At 36.8% G+C, this 10050-nt stretch overlaps 1 protein-coding gene across 1 annotated transcript; it reads right to left on the bottom strand.

Annotated features, from left to right (window-relative positions):
* Nucleotides 1-499: 499 nt before the first annotated feature.
* LOC114332465 (zinc finger MYM-type protein 5-like) lies at nt 500-6520 on the bottom strand. The gene is made up of 2 exons (XM_050660630.1): nt 5842-6520; nt 500-570 (listed from the first exon to the last, which is right to left on the bottom strand). Exons 1-2 carry the CDS (start codon nt 6518-6520, stop codon nt 500-502), a joined length of 750 nt encoding a protein of 249 aa, XP_050516587.1.
* Nucleotides 6521-10050: the final 3530 nt, after the last annotated feature.

Genomic DNA, 10050 nt, shown 5'->3' with positions numbered 1-10050 from the left:
GACGTTGATGGATGAATGAGAATTCTTAGGGGGTCATTTTTTACTGGATTACACGAAGACGGATTTTGTAGGTTTATCTGTGGTTTTGGCGCAACCTTGAAAAATCCGGATATTTTGGGGATCTTTTTCAAAACATTTTGCTCTTTTTGGTGTTTTCAGCCGCTCGTTTACGAAACTCGGAACCACTTGGCTTTGAAGAACTCATTACGATTCCTTTGAGAAGCTCAATAACACACGACTTTATTAAAAAACCGCACTATCAATAAAATTAATACATTATTATAATGTTGTATATGAGCATAACCTTTGGAATGAGTTTTATCGCTTGTATTTTACTTTATAAAATTAGATCACAATTTGCTGTGTTACTTCTATTCAATTTACTTACGCGCAAATAAATTGTCCCTTCTTGATCACAGAATTTGTTTCACAGTATATTGTTCAAAATACTAAGAGGGTCACAACATGGATAAAACAACTTCTTTTATCTGTGGTCACACTATACTATACCGATATTAAACCACACCACTACCACAGTCTTCACTTCAGCACCTACAGATATCACATTGACTAGGACAAAAGAATATACTTTCAATTCATAATGATACACGTTGTCACAAATCATCCAAAAAAGGAAACAACAACAACTACAGATTTTCAAGTTGTGACAGGCGTAATCAATCCACGGTAGGAAGTGGGGAGGGTGGTCGGGTGCGGGCGGAGAGAGAGGCCGAGCGTGGTTGACTAGCAACCAGTGGCGGTGGAAGGGGGCGCGAGGCGGGCTGTGTGGCTGGCACACGGCCACAAGTGGCACGTTAAGTACAGCGCGGAGCGCCGGGCGGGCTGTGATTTGGGTCAGATGTCGGCTTTCGGCAGTGGCGCAATAAATGAGGCATGCTGATACAACCACGGCAATTTTTTTTGCGCCCCCCAAAACCTAGCGCCCTAGGCACGTGCCTACCGTGCCTATTCGGTAAAACGGGCCTGCCTGCAAGAAAGAATACGTTTAAATAATATTTATTTGATTAATATTTTCATCTGTTCGAAAAAACGATTATACGGATCGTCTGGGGTAACATTGATCACACGATCAATGTTGCCCGTTGTATTGATCAATGTTTCCCCCAGTAATTTCACGCCGTACTCTTAATCACTCCCATAACCTGCTTACGTTATTTTCAGTGAGATTCATGATCAAAGTACTTCTAATCACTACATGAAAGAATACGTTGTATAAACAATATACTTACCGTGATATGTACGAAGTTTTTCACTTAACAAAATTGATGTTAAACTCAATACTCCAAAAAAATGCTTGTACTTCTAGCACACGCGTGTGTATCGGCGTATCGGTATCGAATGGTCATAAATACTAAATAACAGTAACATTGCTGCCGACTAGGCAAAATTCGGTTATCGGCAGTGGCTAAGCGCACACGCCTGAGGCATATAATTAATTTTTAAAGTTTTGATCAAAATAACCCCCGAGTTCAAAGTATCCCCAATCTACGGTACCTAATTTGTTTCAAAAAGTTTAGAATGTTCTTGAAGTTACAGTCTGCACTTAGAGCTTCTAGAAGTGTCGGTGGTATCTTGTTGGGTAAAAATGCAGATATTGTAGGAACCCTATTTTTTGCAATTTTTTTGGACTTAGCCAAAAAAGTGAAAAAAGAGGCTTTTTGTGTTTTTTTTTTGTCGCAACATTAAAAAATCCAAAAAAAGACTCAAAAAATGAAAAAATTCATGGAAAAACTTAAAAATTACAACAAAAAGTGCTATAAAAATAGAAAACTGCTTACAAAATCACATTAAAATAATATAAATACCTATATTGATGCTGTTAAACCATGAAAAAGTAAAAATAATTACAAGAAAGCCATAATTTATTGGAACTGTAAACAAACTCTCGCACATATGCGCAATAATTGGAATGTGACATTCATTGACAGTGTTGCGCCAGATTTAAAATTGTTTTTTACGTAGCGAAAATGGAAAATTTATATTATTATACATATAGTATACACATTTTATATGATTTTCGAAGCAGTTTTATATCGTTATAACACTTTTTGTTGTAATTTTCAATTTTTCCATGAATTTTTACCTTTTTTGAGTCTTCTTTGGATTTTTTTATGTTTCTACAAGAAAAAAACCCAAAAAAAGCAAAAAAATGTTATATTTAAAATACTAATAGGTATATAAAAATATGAAATAATAGTATGCAATAGTCTTTATATTTGTACTTACATTTATTCGGGCGGTGGATATAATTTAGCGGCAGCGACGAAAAAGTGATGTAACCTTTCGGCATGAGTCGGAAAAGTTCTGTTAACCATAAATTCGGCCAGGTAACCTACAAAGTGGTCTCGCCGTATGCCGTATTTGGGTATAGTAGCTCGAACATCCCTCCAAAGCCGTTCTACGTTGTTAGTGTGGGTACCGGTATCAGGGTCCACAAAATGATTGGAATGATTTACTGTTTAGTGAATAAATCCTTCTTGGGACTTCCAAGCAATCGTAGGATTTCCAACAATCCGAATAGACTGTTGTTCCAGGAAGAATCCATTCCTTAATCAGTCCAAGCAAAGTGTCTGTGTCCCTTTTTCAACCGGTACTAAGAAGAACTTCTTGGAGTTTCGTTCTAAGCCTCCGAAAACCCAAACACCTTCATACAAACGGCCTCTATTATATTTTCGCCGTCCGAATTTAGATTCATCAATTTCGACTACGACATCCTTCCCTCCCAATTTCTGTGAATTATTCAAAGCGAAACTAATAAAGACTTCGCGAGAGAAGGAATACCAGTCTGCAATACTGTGAGACGCAATTTTTAACTCGTCCCGAACAAAGGTATATCTAGGAGGACGTAGATGTAACAAAATAGAAACAAACATAAATAATTTTTCTATCGGCAATTTAGTTGACTCAAAAAATGTCCCCTTCTTTGCCGATACAGCAAATCCGCAGCGTTTTAGCGCTTTTTTATTTTGGCTTATACGTTTGTAACACCTAAATCGTCCTTGACCATCCACTTTCATTACAGTGCCGCAAGTAGGATAACGTCTATTATCCTTCAGCACCCCGTGTGAATAAAAAAAGTTCATTTATAACGTCTTTATTAATTTCCATACGGCAACTTTCATTATAACAAATTTCACACGAAACGCAACCGGCCATTTTATCTCGATAGAAACACAACTTTACTATTCAAAAGAAAGACAAACAAAGAAAAAATTCCTTCAACTTTCTGTAAAATGTTTATGCAGGGTTGCCAGGTCAGTTTTGATGTCGTCAGTAATTTTACTTTCAAAAAATCAGTAGCCATCAGTAGATTTTTAAGCCATTTATAATACTATAAAACCTGTGTTAACGGCCACCTGTTAAAATCGGCCATTTCTACTAACGGCCAGTTTATAACCTAATCAAACCAACTTTAATGCAATCTAAACTGCCATAAAAAAGCTATTGGAATACATGCAAAAACGAGCGACCATAACGTAATCAAACCAATTTTAATGCAATCTAAACTGCCATAAAAAAGCTATTGGAACACATGCAAAAACGAGCGACCATAACGTAATCAAACCAACTTTAATGCAATCTAATCTGCCATAAAAAAGCTATTGGAACACATGCAAAAACGAGCGACCATAACGTAATCAAACCAACTTTAATGCAATCTAAACTGACATAAAAAAGCTATTGGAATACATGCAAAAACGAGCGACCATAACGTAATCAAACCAACTTTAATGCAATCTAAACTGCCATAAAAAAGCTATTGCAAAACATGCAAAATCGCGATTCCTTCCATATTTTTTTATTATGTACATGTTATGTACTATGTACCTATGTTTAAAAAAATTGCAAGAAACCGTATTTTTGAAAATATGGCAACATTGGTTGAAAAGTGACATGACATTACGGACAGCACAATCAAAATGGAAGATATACTTGAAAATTAATGTCAAAACAGGAAATTTTTAAATAAGAATTATAAAAAAAAGTATGCTTTGAAATTGGTTAAAAAGCAGCAACCGACATTTCTAAAACATCATAAAGTGAGTAGAAAGTCATACATAAGAAGTATTTCAAATATTAGCTGAAATATAACCTCCGACACTTTCGCGCAACATTACCTCTTGTTGTTATTACGTTGATTATTGTAGAGAGGACATTCGCATAGTGTGTGTTTTATTGTTAGTGGCGTATTATAGCGGCTTCCGACTGGTCTGCGATTTTACGGATCATCACCAGGGACGTAACTAGGCCGTATTTCACCCGGGGCAAGAAATGACTTTGCCCCCCCCCCCCCGTAGTTTTTTATTATCTTCAGTTTACTAAAACTTCTTTCATTTGATGCGACTGAAACGGGAATTGTAAGAAAAAGTTTCAAAGCTGTGGTTATATTGGGATAGGCATCATGGAGACCGTTTTGGCAAATATAAACCAAAAGGTCGAGTGGAGTAGCCTTTTTCATGTTAGAGCCTAAATCCAATGCATGGTACTTGAAGCTTTCCACTTCTACTTCCAACTCACTCTGATCCAAATCATCCTTGTAGGTAACAGCCAGTTCGTTAGCATGGGTCTTTAACTCCTTTTCAGACATTTGTTCAAATTTAGCCCCATTTAAGAAACCAAATAAAACATTCACATTTTGGATGGCTTCAAATCTTTGTCGCAGTTCAGAAAGAATCCTGTCTATAATTTGTATAGTTAAGAGCTCAAACTTTTTTTCCTCTGATAGTTCGTTTGATTCATCTTCTGCTTTTTCGTCAAACATCCGCTTCTTTTTCCGCTTGCGTACTTCTTTGAAGTGTGGATCTATGTTGATCTTTGCTGAAATATCTTTAGCCTCCTTCACTGCATCAGCTGAACAAATTGACCGTTGAGCTTCAAATTCTGTGATCAATCGACTGATGTGTCTTGCCGATCTATCTACAGTGATGTCCTCCTTTTGAAGAAGCTTGTTGACGATGTCAATGCGGCATAATTGTTTATACCAAAAACAGGAGAGAACAACAAACTCAAACGTACTAACATTTTTTAGGTGATAGTTCGCTTCTGTTTTCGTTTCAGGTGTTGTTAGTGTACTGGATTTTAGTTCATTGAGGGCATCTACAACTTTTTCTAAGTGCTTATACACAACAGTCACAGCTTCCTTCTTCGTCGACCATCTTGTATTACTCTGTAGTTTTAGAGATAGAGGGACATGTTTAGATAAAACCTCCCATCTATTGGTGGAGGAAGCAAAGAAATTGTGCAGACAATTAAGAGTGCCGAAGTAGGTCTGTGCCTCTACTGACAAGCTAGCAGCATTTGCACCAACCAAGTTAAGGGAGTGCGCAACACATGGCACAAATAAGGCCAGAGGGCTTTCTTCTAGGATTCTAGCTTGAACACCCTTATACTTGCCGGCCATGTTTGATCCGTTATCATAACATTGCCCTCTACAGTTTTTTATATCTAAACCATCAGTTTGTATTTTGTCCAATATTTTTTCAGACAGAGCCAAACCACTTTTTTCACTAACTGTTATAAAACCAATGAAACTTTCCACAACTTCCGGACCCTCTTCTGTGATCTTTACATAACGTAGAACTTGAGACATTTGTTCTAAATGACTAATATCTGGTGTACAGTCAAACATTATTGAATAATATTTTGAAGCTTTTATTTCTGAAAATATGTGCTCTCTGATTTTCCCAGCAATGATATCCAAAAACTCGTTCTGTATCTGAGGAGAAAAGTAGCTCACTTGCCCTTTTTTATGGCGAGTAATATGCTCTCTTAACTGGGGATGATAATGAGACACTAACTCTATAGTATTTAAGAATCTACCACATCTAGGGTCCCCAAATTCCAGGCTTTCATTAGAATTAGAACCCCGTAACGGGCTACCTTGTTTAGCTAAATTTATGATAACATCAATGATAGCATACAGGACCCCTCTCCAGTGCGCTTCCTCAAGCGCTATCTTGTCTTGTAGCTCTCTATCAATTCCAGTACCTTTATTTAATGATGACTGCAATGATTTCCATGAGCAAAAACACTTTTTGTGAATGAGTGAATTTTCATGCTCAGGAATTCGTTCATTCAATTTTTTCCACTGAGTTAAACCCTGCTCTTTAGCCAAAGCAGAAATATTTTGTTCTGAGTTAGAGCGGGAAAAAATTTTACATGGAATGCAAAATAAGGCATTTTTTGATTTGCTGTATGCTAACCATGTGCGGTGGATCTTCTGGCCACCGGACAAAGTTTTTGTAAACCAGTCTTTGGTTAGTTTTCTACCATCTCTTAAGGTGTTACTTAAATCAGGCTCTACACTTTCTTCCTTTGATAAGCCTGATACTATGAAGCACCTTTCTGTATCCGATAAAGCTGTAGGCCATGTTCCCGGATCTTTAAATTCTATATCAAAATGAGTTGTATGCTCACCTTGCGCTACATCCATTGTCAGAGATGTAGGAACGTCATCCTCAACAGTCTTAGTGCACGGTTGGATAACACTCTGCATCATTTTCGCCTTCATCACCTTGTAATGATATTGCTATACATGGGAGATCTTCTAGTTCGTCTACTTCCATCGAACTGGCAGCCTCCACCTCGGTTAAACATTCCTCTTGAACCGCTTCCGGTTGTTCCTTACACATATCACTTGTATTGCAGCTTCCATCATCTGAAAAAAAATTAAAATAAACAACTTAAAATTGAAATATTTAATAATTGTGTTTATTTTTAAACTCGAATATACCAATTGAATAACAAGATGTTACCGTAGTTTTTTAATCAATTTAATCAAAATCATATGAAAAAACGGAAGTTTACCGGTACATTTTGTTTTGTTAAGCTTCTTATGCAGAAAAGTATCTATTAACTAAAATACAATAGTCTTTATTACAATACCATACAATTTAAATATCTTACTCACCTTTTCCTCTCGAGTCGTTAACATTAAGCCATGACGATAACAGGGCAGAAGATTTCTGAGCTACTTTTTCTCTTTCTTTAGCTCTTGTACGAAATTCAGAGCCGGATGGCTTTTTTGACATGGTTTTAAATATAAAACTATCAATATTTTAAATCACTGTGGCACAACGTGTCACCACGACTGGCAGACTCAGACTGTCTGGTTAGTGCGCGAGCCGTGTAACCTCACCCGCATTCGCAAATCACAGAGTCAACAACCCTGCATTATGCAGGGTCGTATGCAGGCTGCATACGACCGCTCAAGGGCAAGGCTACTTCGCGCCTCGCGTGGCATACGTTTACGTTGCCTTTGTTATTTTTGTAGATCTATTTCATTTCTAATTTATATTATTATTTAGTTTTTTGTTTGTTTTTTACTAAATTTGCAAAGACAAATGTACTCCAATCGGTCATGATATTTTAGAGAACTAGGAAAAAAATTTCACTTTTTTGCCCGTTTGGCGCCCCTCCAATTTTGGCGCCCGGGGCAGCCGCCCCGCCCGCCCCCCCCCTAGCTACGTCCCTGATCATCACGCACAGCCGACGAGCACGGACCACCACGCACCGCAGACAGAGGTCTTCCCATGGTCTGCGATTCTACGGATCATCACGAACAGCCGACCACCGCGGATTCTAACGCACCGCGGACAGAGGTCTTCCCATGGTCCGCGGTCCGCGACAGTCTGTGCTTTTGATTGAGATTATAATATATGTGACTCATTTAACTTTGGCATTGATTACATTGCGTTTGTCAAGTTTCTTATCTCTTTCAATGTTTTCGTTTAGAATATGGTGTGAAATGTGTAGTATGCACATTCCATGTAAATCAATAATTACACACATAATGTATTTTATTTTTTACAAAATGTGTTAAATTATTAACTTGTAAAAAAATCATTGCTCAAAAACAAATTTTGGACCAACTTTGGATATGCTTTATAATAGTCAGGGAGGTAGTGTAAAATTTGACCGGAGCATTTTAGCATGGGTGTTTTTCTTTATTGAGTTAGGTATTCCGTTAAAAAATGATGTGTCAGCCAGCCCAAAATCGGGGCTTTTAGGCAAAACAAGATAAAATATGAAACTAGATGGAAAAACCCTACAACTATATGTCAAATATTTATCTCCGTGGCTTATTTACATCCATTATGGCCTAAAACACCTAGCTCCTGGCTTTCACCCAGGCAAGCCGGGTTCCATTCCCCAAGTTGGAAGTTTTTTTTGCTTTTAAAATTGACATTTTGATTTGAAAAATAATTATTTTTATAATACCATGTTTTTGATGTTTATACGACACAATATAAAAAAGTTTGTATGTCCTTTAGGGAGCGTTCAAGTATTACGTAACGCAATTTTTTAAGATTTTTGACCCCCCTCCCCCCCAGGTAACGCACCGTAACGTTTTTATGAACCCCCCTCCCCCTACCTAAACGTTACGTAGCACCCAAGTCACCATTTGAACCTAAATAGAAAACTAGGTTGCGAAAAGTACCGGAATTATTATTTTAATCGCATTTGAGGTAATAATAAAAACAATCATCATTCAGCCTCAAAAGTCCACTGCTGAACATAGGCCTCCTCCCCTCATTTCCAACCACGTCTATCCTGCGCCGCTCTCATCCAGCTTTTATTTAGCTTTCTTACGTCGGCTGTCCATCTTGTAGGCGGTCAACCGGCGCTTCTCTCGTCTTCTCTTGGCCTCCATTCCAATAACCTTTTTGTCCATCGCCCATGTGTCATTATCGCTATGTGTCCTGCCCATCTCCACTTCAAGTTAGCTATCCTTTTGATGACGTCAGTCACCTTTGTCTTCTCCTGATTTCTTCGTTTCTGATTTTGTCTCGCAGAGTTATTCCTAACATTGACCGCTCCATTCTTCTCTGCGTTACTCTTAGTTTGGTAGCCGAGGCTTTAGGTAAGGTAAGTGTTTCTGATCCGTACGTCAAGACTGGGAGGACGCACTGATCAAATACCTTTCTCTTTAGGCATATGAGCAACTCACTCTTAAAAGTTTCTCTCAGTTTTCCAAATGCTGCCCACCCAAGAACGATTCTTCTTTTTAGTTCATGTGTCTGGTTATCCCTGCCAATCGTAATTTCATGTCCCATGACATGAAATATGTCCAAAACTTAGAATAATAATCTTTTATTACTAATTTTACATTTACATTTACATTTTCCCTGCTTGGCCCCATCCTTACATACATTTTTGGCTTCATCCTTTATTGTTCTTCTCACACATTCTTCTATTTGATCTTCTTTAATAAAAACTTAAAATAAAATAACATATTTATTATTTCAATATTTTATTTTGCTTAGTAAAAATTTTTGTATAACAAATAATATACGATGTTGCCAGTAGTTTCGGAAAAATAGTGAAAAAAATGTGTAAAATTTTTGTTCTTCAACGCCCTATATCGTGAAAACGCATGCCGTTACAAAAATTTTATACTAAGCAAACCCCAATTATTTTTCAGTTTTTCACCTATCTTAGAGATCGTGTTACCTTTTTCTGAAACACTCTGTATATGTAAGAAGGCACTTATGGAATAAAATTATTTAATCAATTTTAAAAAACGCTGAGACCCGTAGATTTTAATATATAAAAATGTGTGCTTTTTAAACATAAATTTAAATGAATTTTAAAGTCAAAAGGCAGATATCGAGCACTGAATTTAATTAAATCTTGCCCAAGTATACTTTCGCTCAGAAGAGCATCCTCAGGGGCATTTCGTCAATAAAAAGAAGGTATCCTCGAATGTCATTTAATTATTATAGATCATTTTGGTGGCAAACTTAAATTAACAACTAACTACACACTGAACAAGGGACAAACATATAAATTAAATTGCCAGTAGGTTCTACATTTTAAATATTAATAATAAATTAAATATTATATAAATTTAAATGTACAGGGTGATTTATGCAAGACTACCGTAGTACATAAGCTTTATTTTTTAACACCCTGTATATTTTTATATGTTTAGAAGCTGCTTAACAATCTGAATTTATGGTCTTTATGAATAATACAGGGTGATCATTTAAAATTATAATGTATGGAAACCACTTATGGAATAAAATT

The sequence above is a fragment of the Diabrotica virgifera genome, chromosome 9 (assembly GCF_917563875.1).
Source record: "Diabrotica virgifera virgifera chromosome 9, PGI_DIABVI_V3a".
Lineage (NCBI taxonomy): Eukaryota > Metazoa > Arthropoda > Insecta > Coleoptera > Chrysomelidae > Diabrotica > Diabrotica virgifera.
The sequence above is the reverse complement of the archived record's forward strand: the minus strand, read 5'-3'. Positions and strand labels throughout refer to the sequence as shown.

Coding starts and splice junctions, on each gene's coding strand:
- LOC114332465 (XM_050660630.1), bottom strand. CDS start 6,520: ATGATGCAGAGTGTTATCCAACCGTGCACTAAGACTGTTGAGGATGAC. Junction 571..5,841: donor ATTTGGGGACCCTAGATGTG/GTAGATTCTTAA, acceptor CTTTTGTCCTAG/TCAATGTGATATCTGTAGGT.